At 43.0% G+C, this 18120-nt stretch overlaps 1 protein-coding gene across 1 annotated transcript in view; it reads left to right on the top strand.

The window, feature by feature from the left end:
• COQ5 (coenzyme Q5, methyltransferase) overlaps nt 1–17310 on the top strand; it is a gene marked incomplete at its 5' end in the record, with an annotated part of 22104 nt that extends 4794 nt beyond the window's left edge. Inside the window, 6 exons of the mRNA XM_007938293.1 lie at nt 1775–1924; nt 5997–6218; nt 13524–13630; nt 16371–16459; nt 17017–17128; nt 17209–17310. Coding sequence (XP_007936484.1) covers nt 1775–1924; nt 5997–6218; nt 13524–13630; nt 16371–16459; nt 17017–17128; nt 17209–17310 — 782 coding nt within the window. The remainder of the gene's footprint in view (nt 1–1774; nt 1925–5996; nt 6219–13523; nt 13631–16370; nt 16460–17016; nt 17129–17208) is intronic.
• Nucleotides 17311–18120: the final 810 nt, after the last annotated feature.

The following is an 18120-nucleotide window of genomic DNA, read 5'->3' as shown; positions in this document are numbered from 1 at the left end:
TAGGCCGAGGATTGCATGGTGTACCAGTCCCTTGGACTAATGGGTCTAAAGGAGAGACCCATTGTTGCATCTAGATGGCCACTTGCAAGCATTTAAGATCCCAGTCACTACTTGCCAAAGTAGGAGGTGGAACAATGTTTTTGTATAGTATGTTATGTCAATTGAACTCGATTGTCATCCTCACTTTTAAGGAGCATTCTGATTGAATTTCTTCTAAGACATTTGTTTATTCTGCTGGCAGTCCGCAGTATATTCAATATTCTTTGCCGATGCAATTCAAATGCATCAATTCTTCTGTCTTTTTTTATTGTCCACCTTTCACAGGCATATGAGGCAATTGAAAATACTGTGGCTTGGGTCAGATGCACCTTGTTCATCAAAGTGACATCTTTGCTGTTTAGAACTCTAAACAGGTCTTTTGCAGCAGATTTACCCAGTGTAATGCGTCATTTATTTCTTGTCTGCTGCTTCCATGGGTATTTATCACTAATCCAAGTAGAATGAAATCTTGACAACTTCAGTTTTTTTTTCCATTAATCATGATGATGCTTATTGGTGCATAAAAACCATTAGAAAATGTATCTCAGTCCTCTTCCCTTCATCCTTTAAGAAACAGAAACACCTATCTAGTATCAAGTATGTGCATAGCATTATAATAGGTAGTAACCTAGGTAGAAGATAAGTAAGGCAGCAGAAAAGAGTCATTTGTTATATGAAGTACTTTTCAGCCTCTTTGTAAAGAGTTGATGTTAAGGTGTGAATCTGGGCTTTGAGCATTATGGCTTAGCTTCACCTGGCAAAGACAGGCAATTTCAGGGAGAAAGGCACTTCTTTTCCATGTAGAACTAGTCTACCTTCATCCTTTACTACAAAAAGGGTGTGGGAGTGGCTTTTTACCTCCTCTGACTTCACAAAGGAGAAGGAGGAACCAACACCAACAACCCTAGGCTGATTCCTGCAAGAGAAGGTCAGACATGCCGCCATCCTCCAACCTTTTTGCCAATTCTGACACCAGCTGTCCCTCCCACGACATTCTCTCCTTCTCTGCTGGATTTGATGATTCGTTGCAATGGCCACACAGAAGTCATAGACAATACTCAAGATTTGGGGGTTGATTAAGGAGGAAACAGGTTACAGTTCAGGATCAGAAACAAGTCAAGAGACAGTTCTTCAATCAGGACAGCTTTTTCTTAGCCGTGCCGCAGGCGTGCATCTCTTTGGCCCTCAGCCTCTGCCTTGCTTGGGCAGTTTTACAAAGCTCTCCCAGCTTTGCCCAATAGATGCCCAGAGAAGAACCCCACTCCTGCCTGGAGGCATTCAGCATTACCATCCCATGAGCCAGGATACCTGTTGCTCTGTCTTGTGCTGGTCTCTTAGTTCTCCTGCTTTGGCTCTCGCTCTCTGTGCCATCTCTTCAGCACGGAGACCTCGGGTCCAAAGGACATGCCCTACTCCTGGCGCTTCTATCTTGATGGTAGTGAGAGTCCCCCTTTTCTACCTGGGATGGCTTGTTTTAAGCCTAGTGGAATGGCAACACTGACCAATCCCCACGGTAGGGTTCCATGCTCCCACCCCCACAAGGGTGCCATGTAACTTATTTATATTATTACCAAGCTATCCAATCACATTAGTGGGCCACAAGCACCTCATATTTGCATAGTCCCACCCAGTCCTCTGGTGGGAGTCACAAAGACCAAGGCTAGAAGAGCCATCTTAAGTAAATCCCTGCACCATACCTGTTAACAGCACAATTGTGTTGTTTTTTCCTTGTCAGTTTACCATGTGTTTGAAAGTGTGGCCAAGAAGTATGATGTGATGAATGACATGATGAGTCTTGGTATCCATCGCGTTTGGAAGGATTTGCTGCTCTGGAAGATGCACCCGCTCCCTGGGACCCGGCTGCTCGACGTTGCTGGGGGCACAGGTAGTAATTTAGTCTCATACCCTGGGGCACTACTGGACATCTTTTCAGAATTTATGTCTCTTGTTGGAATGAGCCAGCTCTTCTTATCATTGGGCTGAAGATGGTCATTGAAGATTGATACACTTAGAACTTGAAACAGGTGTGCTGTTTTCTTTTTGACTGAGTATCAGTCAAAAGAATAGCAAAACCACATTGCTTAGTGTTTCTCACATTTTTAAAATTCACAGGATTATAAAGTAAAAGAGACTGATTTTTTTACTGTACTGATGCTTGCCATGTAAATGACTTTTACCTTCTGTTCAGCCTATACTCCACTCTCCCTCTTATTTGGGGAAAAGAAGTCTTTTACCATACTACACAAGCTTTCTAGGCAACATTTTCTATCTAATCCACTATCACATCAGATATTAAAAGCTTAGTTGTTTATGTATGGTCCTTTGTTATTTGGGAAAGAAAATATCACAGATTTGTAAATGCATCTTGGTGATGTCAGTGCCCTGGTTAAATTCCAGTACAATAAACTCCATGTTTGAAACATGTTTGTGAGTGGCTTTATTGATGTCATTAGATGGCAGTAAGATACCTTGCCCTGTGGAGGACAATTTAGCAAAATGTACCAAAATCTAAAATGCATATAGTCTTTGATCCAGCAATTCCAACTGAAACTAAAGAAAAATTTGCATGGAAATATATGTTCACAGCATCATTTTTAGTACTGGTGAAAACTGAGAACGTATTTCTGCCTTAATTAAGAAATACTTTTAAATTAAAGTATATCTGTACTATGAGATATTACATAGCCATTTAAAAGAAAGAGGAAAACCTGTAAGTGCTGATGGATGTATTAAATGGGAAGAAAGAAAACTAAGTTATATTAACAATGTGTATAATATGATCCTTGTGTATATTTTTAAATTATTTCATGAGTACATGTAAATGTACTTGTATAGACAGAAAAGTGACTGGAAAATATCTGATTGGATGGAGAGAATGGAAACATTTAAATAGTGCACATAGTGCAAGAGAGAAAGGAAACAGCTTCATAAGAAAGGGAGTGTGATTCTAGAGATCACTGGCTTTGCCTGGAACACTTTTGACCTGGTCACAGTACTGGAAGTACTTTTGATTTTCGGCTTTTAGGCCTAAACCATCATGGAAGCCTTAATTATAGCTATAAATATTTCAGTCTGAAAATGTCAGAGTCCATGGTGGAAGGTTGAAAGAAATAAAGAGATAACATCTGTAGTTGATGGAACAAGAAAATGATTACCTTATTCCTCCGAGTTGCAGAGGTATCTATGAAACCGAAAACAAACCAAACCCACTGCCATCAAGTTGATTCTGACTTATAGCGACCCTAGGGGAGAGTAGAATTACCCTATAGAGTTTCCAAGGCTGTAAATCTTTACATAAGTAGACTGCTTCATCTTTCTGCTGCGGAGAGGCTGGTGGTTTGAACCGCCAACCTTTTGGTTAATAGCCAAAAGCTTTAAGGACTATGCCACCAGAACTCCTAGGTATATATGAGGAACTACTAAAAGGGATGTAAGTATATTGAGCAGGTGGGGGCAAGCAAGGATGGAGAGTAGGGTATCATTATAAATGTGTTAAAGAAAGAAAGGGGTCCCTGAGTGATGCAGACGATTAACATGTCCGGCTGCTAACAGAAGGTTGGAGGTTCAAGTTTACCCCAGGGGTGCCTTGAAAGAAAGGCCTGATCCTCTACTTCTTTAAAATCAGCCGTTGAAAACCCTGTGGAGCACAGTTCTGTTCTGAAAACACAGGGTCACCATGAGTCAGGACAGCAACTGATTAGTTGTTGTTTGTTGTTGTTATGTGCTGTCCAGTGGATCATAGCGACCCCTCCTTGGATATCCAGGCAGTACTACTACAGAAGTAGATTGCCCCACCTTCCTTCTGAGGAGTGGCTGGTGGGTTTGCTAAGTGCCAGCCTTCTGGTTAGCAGTCAAATGCCTTAGGCACTATGCTACCAGAGCTCCTAACTGATTAGTTAATTAAAGAAATAACTGTAACCAACAGAAGAAACAGCTAAATGAGTTAGAAGAGATGGTCTCTGGGGAACTGAACTGGGAGTGGGAAGGTGTGGGCAGGGACTTGTTGCTTGTAAACTATACACAGATGTTAAGTTTATGAAAATTAAAAAGACTGGAAGGCTATACACTAAAGACACTTGTCATGTCTGGAAAGGATAAGGAGAGGAAATGAGACTTTGATGTTTTATTCCATATATTTAGGTATTGAAACTTTTTTAGTGAGAATATATCTATATATAACTTACCCACTTTTCCAAAAAGGTTTTATAAGAATTTTAGAAGTTAAAAAGTTACTGTTAAAAAAAAGTTTTCAGGGGACACCTAAGTCAGTTGGCATCACAAAGTTCACATTCTGCATCTTAGTGAGGTATCACTGGAGTTTTAAAAGCTTGCAAGCAGTTATCTAAGATACAACTGTTGGTCTCTGCTTGTTGGGATCAAAAGAGAAAAAAGGAAACCAAAGTCTCAGAGAAGAAACTAGTCGACAGGGCTGACATTCTACATGAACCACATCCTCATCTCCCCTGAGACCAGAAGAACTAGATGGTGCCCACTACTCCTGACCCCTCTGACCAGGGCCACAACAGATGGACCCCGATAGAATGGGAGAAACACAGAACTCAAATTCCTACAGAGTCCAGACTTACTAGACTAGTGGAGACTGGAGGACTCCCTAAGACTGTCCCCTGAGATAATCTTTAAACTTTAAATCAAAACTATCTCCTCAGGTTACCTTTTACTTTTTTTTTTTTTTAATTAGGATTTGGGTGAAGATTTACAGAGTAAATTCACTTTTCATACAGCAGTTCACATATACTTTGTCTCATGTCATTGACCAAAATTTACAATGCAGCAGCTCCCCTCCCACTTCCTCCCCATAGTTACCTCCTCCCAGTGTCCATCCCTTCATACTCTTCTGCACTCAGGTTACCTTTTAGTAAAATAACACATTGTCACACAAAATAAAGGATGGGAAGAAAAATAATAAACCTCACTGCTGTCGAGTTGATTCAACTCATAGTGATCCCTCCTTGGGTTTCCAAGGTGGTATCTCTATGGAAGTAGATTGCCCAGTCTTCCTTCCGAGAAGTGGCTGGTGGGTTTGAACTGCAGCATTCTGGTTAGCAGTAAATGCCTTAGGCACTAAGCCATCAGAGCTCCTCCTAAAATAAAGGACAGTACCCATGAATATGATGCTTCATTAAAAAACATCTATAAGATCCTGGATAGAGTGGGAGAAAAATGTGGAACGAACTCAAAATCATAAAAAAGAGCAGGCTTACTGGTCTGTTAGAGACTGATGAAACCCCCCAAGACTATGGCCTCTAGTTACCCTTTGGGCCTGGAACTGCACTCACTCCCATGGCTTCCAGTCAGGCATAGAAGGTGAACATTTATAGCAGCTGGGTACACTCAGAACAATCAACCACGGGAGAACAGAAGGGTGGCATTTGCGCAGGGAGACAGCTCGGGGCAGGAATGCATAGGAAAGAAGGACACTGGGAAGGAAAAGGTAACCACAGGGAGGAAATGGGAAGAGAGCTGTTACATTGTGGGGATTGCAGTCAGTGTCTTGAAACAAAATGTGTATGAACTGTTGCATGGAAAAGGAATTTGCTCTCTAAACTTTCACCCAAATCACAATTTAAAAAACAAAACAACAACAGCAAAAAACCACATCTGTCTGAGACCAAAGGGGCAGGGGAGCTAGAGCGTGGAAGGGGAGCAGAGAGAACACAGAGAATATGTCACTTGTGAAAATGTAACTAGTGTCATTGAACAGCGTGTACAGATTGCCAGAGAGGACCAAGTTTCCCATGTAAACCTTCACCCAAAACACAGTAACTTATTTATTAATTTTAAATTAGCTACAGCAAAAATAAAAAGTTACCATTGAGTAGAAACTTCCATATTCACACAGTCATCAACTACTTCGCCTTTGTGGCTGCTTTGACATTTAGGATATGCTGTTTCATGGTTTCTGTTTTTGAATCTTTCCTGCTGTTGGCTCCCCACAGGTGATATTGCATTTCGGTTCCTTAACTATGTCCAGGCTCAGCATCAGAGGAAGCAGAAGAGGCAGTTAAGAGCCCAACAAAATTTATCCTGGGAAGAAATTGCCAAAAAGTACCAGAAGAAAGAGGACTCTTTGGGTGGTTCCTATGTCATGGTCTGTGACATCAACAAGGAGATGCTCAAAGTTGGAAAGAAGAAAGCCCACACTCGAGGATACAAAGCTGGTAAGTCCTTCAGAAAGTCAACACAGGACGGTTTGTGTGCTTACAGAATAAGACAGAATGCATAAGGAATGTTGAAACACTTTCTTTTCCAGCTTTCTGAATCTTCTGGGCAGGAATTGAAGGTGATTTGTGTGGCAGAATTCATTTTGTGTGCTGTCATATACATTATTTCAGTACCTCTGTGAATTAGATTATGAGCACCATGTACTGAGGGAGACCACCAAAGCCCAAAGATGTGAAGTGTCTCACTCAAGTCACACAGCTTTTAAATGGCAGATCCTGAACTTGAACCGAATCTTCTGTTCTCACCTCTTGGGCCCCAAGACACAAGTTTTGCTTTCAGTTCCTAACAGGTCCCAGACGAGTCCATCGTATCATTCCTGTTCTGGGGCCATTCCATCCCTCATCAGAGCTAGGATCATTTGATTGATGTGGAAACTGAGCAGGTGCACTGCTAAGATCTCCTAAAGAAAGGACTTGTTGGCAAGCCAAGGGCAGGCTCTGTGCCCTGGGGGCTGCCAGGGTCTGGGCCTGGACGTTTTCTGCCTGGGACTCTAATAGGCAGTCCTTGCTCAAAAAACAAAACAAACAGTTGCCCTTGAATCAATTCCAACTGCCGGTGACCCCGCGTGTTTCAACATAGACCTGTGCTACAAGGGTTTTCATGGCTGTGACCTTCTGAAAGCAGATTGCCAAGCGCCTGGGGGGTTCAAACCACCACACTTTTGGGGCTAGCACTTCACCTTTTGTCCTACTCAGGGCTCCTTAGCTCCCTGATAAGTAGGCTGACACTGTGAGATCTGTGTGGTGGTCTACAGGCTTTCCCTGCCCAGTCTTGCTTCTTCTGGTTTTTATCTTTCCTTGGTGTTGCTCAGAAAAAAAAAAAAAAACTCTTGTTTTTATTGTGATAAATACATAACAAAACGTTGTCCATGGCAGCATTCTTCACATGGACAGTTCAGTGACATTAATTGCGTTTATAATATTGTGCAACCACCACTTTTGTTTCCAAACATTCCCATCGCCTGCAGCAAAAGCTCAGTGTTACCTAAGCAGGGGGTCCCTCTTCCCCCTCCATCCTGCCTGACCCTGGTAACCACTGATGAACGTTGGTCTGTGTATACTTGACTCTTCTAGATATTCAGAAATGTCCACGGACTCATACAATCCCAAAAAGCCTGTTGCAGTGCTGCCTCCAGCTCAGCATCTGCTTCTCAGCGGACCCACCTGATGCAATTGAGGAAATACCAGTAAACAGTACTCCTCAAACTTCCCTCAAAGTACTTTCCATAGCAGCGGGAGGGTGGCTACACACCTACCTCTGAGAACCCACTGCAAGCTCAAAATGGGACCGATGATTTGTGCTCGATCTTAAAAATGTAATTTTTTCATTTGACCTTCTGTTTGTTTTCATATTTACTTTCCTCTTAAATTTTTTCAAGTAAAATGAATGATCAGGGAAGCTGCGCCATGTTTCTTTCCCCCACTTTTCAGAGCCTTGCTGTGGTAGTGCAAAAACGACAAGGAGGCCACATGTTCTGACCTTCTCTAACCCTACAAGGGGAAGGCAGGATTACCAGCAGTAACCCAAGGCCTATTACTGCAAGACCAAACATGCTGCCTCCCTCCAGCCCTTTCACCAATCGTTCCTCCCAAAGCACCCACCACCTCTCTCCTGGGTTCGATAATTCACTGCAGTGGCCACACAGAACTCACAGATTATGGGGTTTATTAGGGAAGCACCAGGCTACAACTCAAGTCCAGGAAGAATGCTCAGTCTCTCTCCCAGCCCACCGTCCCTCAGCCAAGAGTCTCTCACAGCCTCTTTCCCAGCAGTGCCGGTCCCTCGGTGTCTCACTCAGCGATGCGTGTCTCTTGCGGCTCTTTCCCAGCAGCACGTGTCTCTTTCAGGGGTGCGTGTCTCTTTCGGCAGCACGTCTTCCTCCACCAGCAGTCAGAGAGAGTTCTGCCTTCAGGACGCCTCCTTTGAGCCCGGAAGGGTGGTCAAACTAGCCAATCACAGCATCAGAACTCTAAGCACGTGAGAGAGAGTGGGCACCTCCCAGAACATTGTATTGTGCCACTCCCAACAGAAATAACCCAGGTGGATAGCTTCAGCAATCAGGGGCTGCTCAGTTGCTCATACAAAATCCCACCTTGGAGTTTACAAAGACTTAAGGGTAGAAAAGCCACACTAAGTAATTTACTACACCGCAGGTAGACTGGGTTCTTTAGAGAAACAAAAACCAGTTAAAGGTTATATATATATATATGTATGTATATAGAGAAATTTATCTTAGGAAAATGGCTCACACACTTATAGAAGCTGGCAAGTCCAAAGTTCTTGGATCAAACGTCAAGCTGGAGGCTTTTCCCAACTCTTGCAACTGCAGGGACTGAGAAGCTCAAGGCTGGCAGGCAGTACACTGGCTGTTGACTCCAACGAATGACGAATCCAAGATCTTCAGGCCGAATGGTGGACTGTTCACTCATGGACAGTTGTAGGCAGCACAACAGAATCCTGATCCACAGAAGAATGTTTCTTTTCCCAGGACGTCCTTGGATATACTGGAAGCAGGCTACACCCCTAGGGAAACTCCCTTTCACCAGATTGCCTGCTCAAAACATAATCATCTGATCGCACCATGGGAATAACCACATCACATCAGCTTAAACCACACAGCATTGTGGTCCAGCCAAGTTGACACACAGCTCCAACTATCACACTTGCCCTCTTCCAAGCTTGCCAAGCCTCTTTTTGTTGTTGTTGTTGTAATGTGCCGTCGAATTGGACCTGACTCATGGCGACCCCTCCTTGGGTTTCCGAGGCAGTATCACTACGGAAGTAGATTGCCCCATCTTCCTTCTGAGGAGTGGCTGGTGGGTTTGAACTGCCAGCCTTCTGGTTAGCAGTCAAGTGCCTTAGGCACTACGCTACCAGAGCTCCCTAAGCCCCTTGTAGAGCAATGCTTTACAAGGAAAACAAGTCCCTCGTGTCAGGGTCAGCGTCAGCATGTTTCCTTCTCCCTCCCCACCCATGAGTGTGTATGGTTATTTTAGCTCAGTTCTTCCTTCTCCTCCTCTTCCCACCCCAAGAAGCAGCTGCCTAGACGAGCCACAGCCTGCTTGGCCCCCAAGATGAAGGACTCATTTGTTAGCCTTCAGCACCAATGAGGAGGCAGACAGTCTAGTGTTTGGAGACAAAGGCACTGTGTCTCCTTATTCCTGCTGCAGAAACATGCTTCCCTTCTCACTGGTGCCCAGCCATAAGGAATGGAGAGCAAAGGTGCTAAAATGATAAGTGACGTTCTGTTTCTGGAATCGTCACTTCTCAGCATGGCTTGCCCTTCAAGCGCTCCTAACTGCCGAGACCCATCTCCCCGCATAGGAATTCTAAGTGTTGCAGAGTGCAGTTTTCTTTATCTTTCCCCTTTGCTTATCAACCTCTAATAACTGCCTTTTCAAACAAAAAACAAAAATGCTGAAACTATGTAAGAGGATCCTAGAAATTATTTTAAAAATGTATAAGCTGGTGTGTAAAGGCATGGGTGTGTAGCACTGTTAGGTATGTGATTCCTCTCCAGACGGAAGGCAGGACCTGCAAAAAAGAGCGCTTGAAGGATTATGAAAGTGATGTAGTTGAGAGAAATACTTTAGAAAACCAAAATTTTGGAAAAGTAGTAAGAAGGTAAAAGTCTTCACATATATAGTAAAGCACATGGGGGCCCAGTTGTAGAGACTTCTTCCACATATCCATATACAGGATAGCTTTACTGGGTTAAAAGGTTTAGGGCCATAGTCTCATAGGACAGCTCAGTCAATGGGTATAACATAGATCATAATGTTTTACATCCTACTTTGGTGAGTAGTGTCTGGGGTCTTCAAAAGCTTGTGACCAGCCATCTCAGATGCAACTGTTAGTCTCCACTGGCCTAGAGCAAAAGAAAATGAAAGAAACTTCCAGACTGAATTGTGTCCCCAAAACTGTGCATTGTCAATCCCACCCTCTATTCCTGTACTTGTAATCCCATTTGGGAAGGGGTTGTCTTTGTTGTGTTCAGGAGACAGGATTAGTGTAGGGTGTATCTTGAGTCAGTCTCTTCTGAGATATGGAAGAGATTAAATAAGCAAGTGAAAGAAGAAGAGATGGGGGAAGGATACCCAAGGAACCGAGAAACAAGCTGAAGAGACAAGGACCTTACTCCAGAGCCAACAGCGAGGGAAAGCCTTCGGCTAGAGCCATTGCCCTGAGCTCAGACTTCTAGCCTCCTAAACTGTAAGAAAATAAACTGTCTTTTAAAGCCACCCACTTGTGGCATTTCTATTATAGCAGCACTAGATAATTAAGATAACTAGATAATTCAGAGAAGAGACTAGTTCACAGGACTGACAGCCTATACGAACCATGGCCTTTTCTAGCCGGAGACCAAAACTAGACAGTGACCAGCTACTGCTGCTGGCATTTCTGATCAGGGATACAATGGAAAGTCTCAGATAGAAAGGAAGAAGAATGCAGAACAAAATTCAAAATCCTAAAAAGGGCCAGACTTGTTGGACCCATAGAGACTAGAGGAACCCCTGAGACTATTGCCCTCAGCTACCTTTTGAGGATGGAACCGAAGCCACTCTCAGAGGTCACTCACCATTCAGCCAAACAATAGATTGGCTTATAAAAAAAACAAACAGTATTATCCATGAGGAATGCACTCCCTTAAACAATCAACTGTGTGAGACCAAACAGTCAACATTTATGCACAAGCAAAGATGAGAAGGCAGGGAGGGGCAAGGGAGCTAGGTCAAAGGAAACAGAACAAACAGAATGGAAATAATGAGAATGCTGACACATTTTGAAAATTGTAGCCAACGTCACAGAACAATGTGTGTAAAAATTGTTAAATGTGAACCTAATTTGCGCTGTAAACTTTGACCTTCAAAACACTGTCTTTTTTCAAAAAGTCACCCATAATCCCAACATTGAGATGCCTTTCCTTAATATTTAATGCATTTTCTTCAGTCCTTTCCCTAATCTTTTAACAGAACTGAGTAGATTCTGTTCATAAAATTTAGTAACGTGCTTTGTATGAGATTTTTCCATGTCATAAAAAAATTCCTTTATGTAATTATTTTTTATTCTGTTTCCCATGTTTCATAATTCACATGACCAATTCATATAACCAACAAGTAGTTGATTTTTCATCTTTTTCTAATGTTTTTACATACAGAACAATATTGTGACATCCTTATTTGTAAATTTTTGCATGCATCTATTAATTTTTTTTTTTTTTTAACTAAGTGTATGACCTAGGATAAGTATTTAAACTCTCTTAAGTCTCAGTTTGCCTTATCTATAAAATGTGGAAGAGAATAACCATATCATAGTAGGGAACAATATACTATGGTTGGTAAAAATACAGGTTCTGGGATAAAACTACCTGAGTTCCTTTCATCTGTGTGAACTTGGGCAAGCTACTTTAACCTTTCTGATACTTAGTGTATCCAAAACATGAGGATCATAATAATAACTGTCTCATAGAGTTGGTGTGAGGATGGGATTAAGTGATACATGTAAAGGTTATAGAAAGTGATAGCACAGACCCTGCCACGTAGTATTGGTAGCACTGATATCAGTAGTAATGATGATGGTAATGGTCAGTGTCCTAAAAATGAAATAGCTGGGTCAAAGGGTGTGCTTACTTTTAAGGCTCTTGTTCTTTTTTTTTTTTTTTTTAATATTTTTTATTGAAATATAATTTATGTACAGTGAAATACACAAAACTAAAGTGACATGGGTCTATGCATTTTTTTTTGCAATGTTCCCTCCCCCCCAACAAAGAAAGTTTTCCTTCCATATATAAACCTTTCCTTGACTTTTTACGATAATGAACTAATACTATATTTGTCCTTCTGTGATTTACTTATTTCACTCAGCATAATCTCCTCCAAGTTCATCCACATTATGTGGTGTTTGGCAGATTCTACATTATTCTTTAGTGTTGCATAGTATTCCATTGTGTGTATGTACCATAGTTTGGTTATCCATTCTTCTGTTGATGGGCGCATAGGTTGTTTCCATCTCTTTGCTATTGTAAACATTGCTGTGATGAACATGGGTGTGCATGTATCTGTCCTTGTCCCGGCCCTCACTTCTTTGGGATATATACCTAGTAATGAGATTGCTGAGTCAAGTGGTATTTCTAATTCTAGCTTTTTAAGGAATCATTAAGGCTCTTATTTGTAAGCATACTTCCAATTTGCTTTCCAGAAAGAATATTTACATTTACCTTCTTTAAAACCTTCCTGTTATATCTTATGTCTGATTTGCTGCTGGTTAATAATGTGAAAGCAGAATCAAAATCCTTACAGGACACTGAGATCTGATAGGAGGTATTCTTGGGTGTTTTCTAAATTCAGGACCAAGACCTGCATTCTAGACACTTTGATTCTGAGTCCAATAGACCCAATATAATGATGCTAACCACACTTCTCTTGGCAATCTACTTGTGCAAGATTATAGTCACTGAGAACCTGTGAGGTTGCCATACATTGGAATCAGCTTGGCAGCAGGGGGTTTCGTTTTGTTTGTGTTACCACTGTACTTAGCCCTTCCCCAAATCCTATGAAGTAGGTGCTAGACACTGAGCCACACACAGAGAGACACAGTGGCTACAACAGTGGGCTCAAAGATAGCAGCGACTGTGAGGATGGCGCAGGACCCGGCAGTGTTTCGTTCTGTTGTGTATAGGGTCACTATGAGTCGACTCAGAAGCTCTGGTAGCATAGTGCCCAAGGCACTTGACTGCTAACCAGAAGGCTGGCGGTTCAAACCCACCAGCCACTCCTCGGAAGGAAGATGGGGCAATCTACTTCCATAGTGATACTGCTTCGGAAACCCAAGGAGGGGTCGCTATGAGTCAGGTCCGACTCCAGGGCACATAACAACAACAACAACAACATGAGTCAACTCAACAGAACCTAACAACAACAAATGGTGAAGCTGGAATTCGAATTTGGACACTCTCAGCCCAGAACCTGAGCCTTAACCACAGTGGCCTACAAACAACACTCACTTAGTTGGATAAAAAATCCATCTGAAGGCTTGTGGGTAGACATGACTAAGTAAGAATCAGATCTACTCCAGGAACCCTGGGGGAAGGACTCAGATCCTAATAGGCTTCAGGAACGCCCGGTTCTCAGGATTGGAGGGTGCTGTGAAGACAGTGGCCAGAAATTCAGTGGAGAAGGCAGGATTCTGAGGTGTTTGGGTGCAGAGGACACAGTCACCCTGACCCAGATTCTCTCTTTCAGGACTTGCTTGGGTATTGGGAGATGCTGAAGAACTGCCCTTTGACGATGACAAGTTTGATGTTTACACCATTGCCTTTGGGATCCGGAATGTGACCCACATTGATCGGGTATGAATGCTGCATCCTTGGCTTGTGTGCCTCTCAGGATATTAGTTCTCTGGAGTGGATCCACAGTGAATGAAGAAAGAGGGAGAGGTTCTTCTCCAGGCCTAGCTCTTGAGTAGAACGGCCTCTGGAGCCTGTTCTGGTTCCCTAGTGCCGCTCTGACAAAAGTATGCCACAAATGGGATGGCCTTAACAAACAGGAGTTTATTCTCTTAGTTTGGAGGCTTTAAGTCCGATTTCAAAGTGTCAGGCTCTAGGGGCTGGGTAAAAGCCCCTTAACCTTGGGGTCCAGCTGGGCCTCCTGCTCCCATCCCACTGGAGCTAGAAGCGTTTCTTCACTCAGCTGCTGGCTGCTGAGGCTGAGAAGCCCCAAGGTTGACAAGTAACAGGCACAGCCCCGATGTTACCAAACCACACGGCAGGCCATTAATTCAAATTCATTGTAAGTCCCAAGGTTAGCAGAGCATGGCAGGCTGCTGAACAATGACATGGCTACGTGCAGGGTCCAAGCATGCCATCAGCTAGAGACCATTCCCCAAGACTTCTGCTTACATACAGGAAGCAGACCACATCTGTGCCTAAGGCAGCTACTCAGCTGCTCACAACAGATTCCACCATGGAGTTGATTACCTATCTCATCATGGGGACTAATACATCCAGCTGCCCAGCCACTCAACCAGGCCCAGCCAAGTTGACACACAAACTTCACCACCACAGAGCCCCAATTCTTTAGGTTACTACTTTTCCTAGTCAAAAAATAGAAAATAGACCAAAACCTAAAAAAAAAAAAAAAACTCCTGCAGAGCAGATCCCACGGAAGCCTTGGTTTCTTGGGATGGTATTTACATGTTTGAGACCATTACTTTTGCTCTGACATTTTGTCTGTTTCCTCTCACTTAAGAAACTATCGGACACTGTGAGTTGCAGATCAGAGACATGTCAGAGGTTGGAGTTACGTGACCCAGAAAAAGGCATCAAACCTTTTTTGGCAAAAAGTAGTTACAGTCATGGTTCCTCTATAAAGGGAATGTCGCTGGCAAGTTGATTCCAACTCACAGTGACCCTACATGACAGAGCAGGACTGCCCCACAGGACTTCCAGTACTGTAATCTTTACAGAAGCAAACTGCCACATCTTTCTCCCTTGGAGCGGCTGGTGGGTTCGAACTGTTGACCCTTCATAAGCACTTGTGTGATTAAGCGCATAACCACTGCACCACCAGGACTCCATTATTTGATGCACTTTGTCTTTATTTTCACTTTAACGTTCTGTTCAAAACAATGGGAGACCATGTACAAGGCGCCCAGTTCGTTTCTGTTATGGAGGTGCCAGTCCCCTGCTTTCTCTGCTTCTGGTGGGTCATTATGTTGTTCTCCAGTTTGATTTTTATGACCTGTACTGTGTCTCTAGTCAGCTTATTATTTAATTAAAAAGAGCACCGCCTCCTGTTTTTAATAGCCACATAGATTCTGTTGGTGTAGATATTCCATAATTTAATTAGTCTCTTGTTAATGGTTTTTAAGAGGCTTCTGATCTTGTGCTGTTCGAACAGTGCTGCAACCCATGTACATGTCATTCCCCAGTAGAAGCATTTCTGTCAGACACCTTCTAGAAGGGGAACTGCTAAATGGAAGAGGATATCCATTATAAGTTTGATAGGTAATTCTGTAATTGCCTTCCTTGAAGGCTGCACCAGTCTGTACTCGGTTTAGATTACCCCAGGTAACCCTTTCTATCTGGTCTCAAGCAACAGAATGTTTAGAACTTAGAATATGGTAGGGCTGTTTCTTTCTTTCTTTCTTTCTTTCTTTTTTTAATTGTGATTTGGGTGAAGATTTACAGAGCAAATTCACTTTCCACACAGCAGTTCACACACACTTTGTCTCATGACATTGACCACAATTTACCACAATGCAACAGCTCCCCTCCCACTTCCTCCCAGTAATTACCTCTTTCCTGTGTCCATCCCTCCATGCCCTCCTGCCCCCTGAGCTGTCTCCCGGTGCATAAGCAGCCCTTCTTTCTCCCATGATTGTTCTCTCCAAGGAGTGTATCTGCCTCAGGTAAATGTTCACTTCATATTCCTGTCTTTTGCTTGGCTGGAAGCCACAGATGTGGGTTCAATTCCAGATCTGACGCACAGCTAGGAGTAGGGCTGTTTCTAAGGGAGGCATTCTATTGGTACAGTGGTTAAAGCATTGAGCTGTTAAGTGAAAGGTCGGCAGTTGAAACCACCAGCTGCTCCATGGAAGAAAGATGTTACAGTCTGCTTCCATAAGGATTTACAGCCTTGGAAACTCTATGGGGCAGTTCTACTTTGTCCTGCAGCGTTGCTGTGAGTCAGAATTGACTTAATAGCATGGGTTTTGTCTTTTGGTATTTCTCAGGAGCCCTAGTGGTGCAACAGTTAAATACTTAACTGCTAACCAAAAGGTTGGTGGTACAAACCCACCAAGTGGGTCTGCAGGACAAAGACCCTGCAATCTGCCTCCGGAACTAAGATTACAGCCAAGAAAACCCTCCGGGGCAGTTCTGCTCTGAAACACATGGGGTCATCATGATTCGGAAGCAACAGGACACAGCAACAGGGCTGTTTCTGCTCTTTACAAGGGGAAAGGTAAAGAAAGGGTCTGTGGCAAATGCTAACTTTTACAACGCTCACTGATGCTAACGATGTCTCAGCTTCATGAAATTGGGTGAGGTTTCCTAAAAAGTATATCCTGTCATTCCTTGTCTTGCTCAGGCACTCCAGGAAGCCCATCGGGTCCTGAAACCAGGAGGACGGTTTCTCTGCCTGGAGTTTAGCCAAGTGAACAATCCCCTTGTATCCAGGTTGGAATCGTTACTAGGGTTTTCCAAGGGTTTCTCAAATGGATAGAATGACTAGAAAGTGGAAAAACTTTGTGCTCTCCCACCTCATGCCCCAGTTCCCCAAGGGATGGTGCCACCTCAGAGGTCAGCCAGTTAATGAATGACAGACAGTACCTAGACCTGAGGAGACACAATCCAATAACCTTGGCCCACATACGTATTTTGGTGGACTCATTCTATTTTTTAAAATAGAATTTCCAGGGAATTTTACATAAAAATCTGTATTTCCAGCTCCACTTGAGAAAGCAGACTGTATGGCAACCCTGCCTGTGTAGGCTCCCGTTCCACATGGCAATAGTCGGAGAACTGAGTGGTAACTGCCCCTTCTCCATTTTCATGGGCCTTCCTAACTACTGTTCACGGCTCCCCTTACACCTGATCCACTTCACTTATTTCAGGTTTTTGGTTGGCCCCCGTAGCCATTTGAATTTGTGACCTCAAGCCTAGACCTTCCTTCTCTATGGAAGAAATCAAAACCGAGGCATGTTCTGATTTTCATCTCTTGCTTTTTTGTTTAGGCTTTATGATCTGTATAGCTTCCAGGTCATTCCTGTCCTGGGAGAGGTCATTGCAGGAGACTGGAAGTCCTATCAGTACCTTGTAGAAAGTATCCGAAAGTTCCCATCTCAGGTATATATACCTTCTATAGTTTATAACAAAACCCCTAAAGTTGGATTGCAGACAATCCTTGCTGTATCTTTGTGTTTTAGGAGGAATTCAAGGAGATGATAGAAGATGCAGGTTTTCAGAAGGTGACATATGAAAGTCTAACATCAGGCATTGTGGCCATTCATTCTGGCTTCAAATTATAACTCCTTCCAGTCCTGGAGCATGAACCAGTCACATACTGTTGAAAGCTTGGAACTGAAGCGTAATCCAGCTAAGGAGGCCTGCAGCAAAGAGTATCTCCTCTTAAGGATGTGTGCCTTGAACTCATGCTGAATGACCAGTCTCCGAGTGGGAGAAATCAATTCCTGTCACAGTATTATACCTTTCATTAGGCACTGGCTCAGACCTCCCAGGGATGGTTGGTCTGTTTTTTTTGGTCAACTCCTGCTGACTTTTTTTGGTTGCACAGTATGTGGTTGAGGTAAAGCCAGCACTAAAGCTCAGGTCAGAGGTGTATCTGTAGCTTCTGTCAGTGCTGCCTTCCAGGAGGATAATGGATCATTTGAAACCAATGATAATTTGAACCTGAACACTTCTTTATTGTACCCGAGTTAACCTTCCATCTTATCTGAGTCTGGGGCCAAAAGTGAAGGCCAAAAATGTCAGAGGGCTAGCAATATTTACTAATACTGTGTGCTGAACCAGTTGCATGGTGTTTGTCATTTTTCTTTGGAAAGGGATCAGGGGAAATATTCATTCAGTTCTCTTTAACCAAAAGTCAATGATTGTATCCTTGGTGCCTATCATAGGGTAAACAACTCACTGAATTCTTGCTGAAAGAATAAATCCAGCAAACTGCTTTCGTTTCTTTTACAGGGAATTCTGTCAGAATACATTGGAAGAAAGGGTTTCATTAGCAAAAAAATGTTTGCAAACTGTTTATGTAGCCTACCTACCTCCACTTATTCAAGCAGCACTGGGCAGAGGTGTTGTTTCTTATTTAACAAAGTCTG

Source organism: Orycteropus afer, unplaced genomic scaffold, assembly GCF_000298275.1.
Source record: "Orycteropus afer afer isolate SDZICR_OR568_19922 unplaced genomic scaffold, OryAfe1.0 scaffold00048, whole genome shotgun sequence".
In the NCBI taxonomy this organism is placed as follows: domain Eukaryota; kingdom Metazoa; phylum Chordata; class Mammalia; order Tubulidentata; family Orycteropodidae; genus Orycteropus; species Orycteropus afer.
This window is presented reverse-complemented; position numbering and strand designations above follow the sequence as displayed.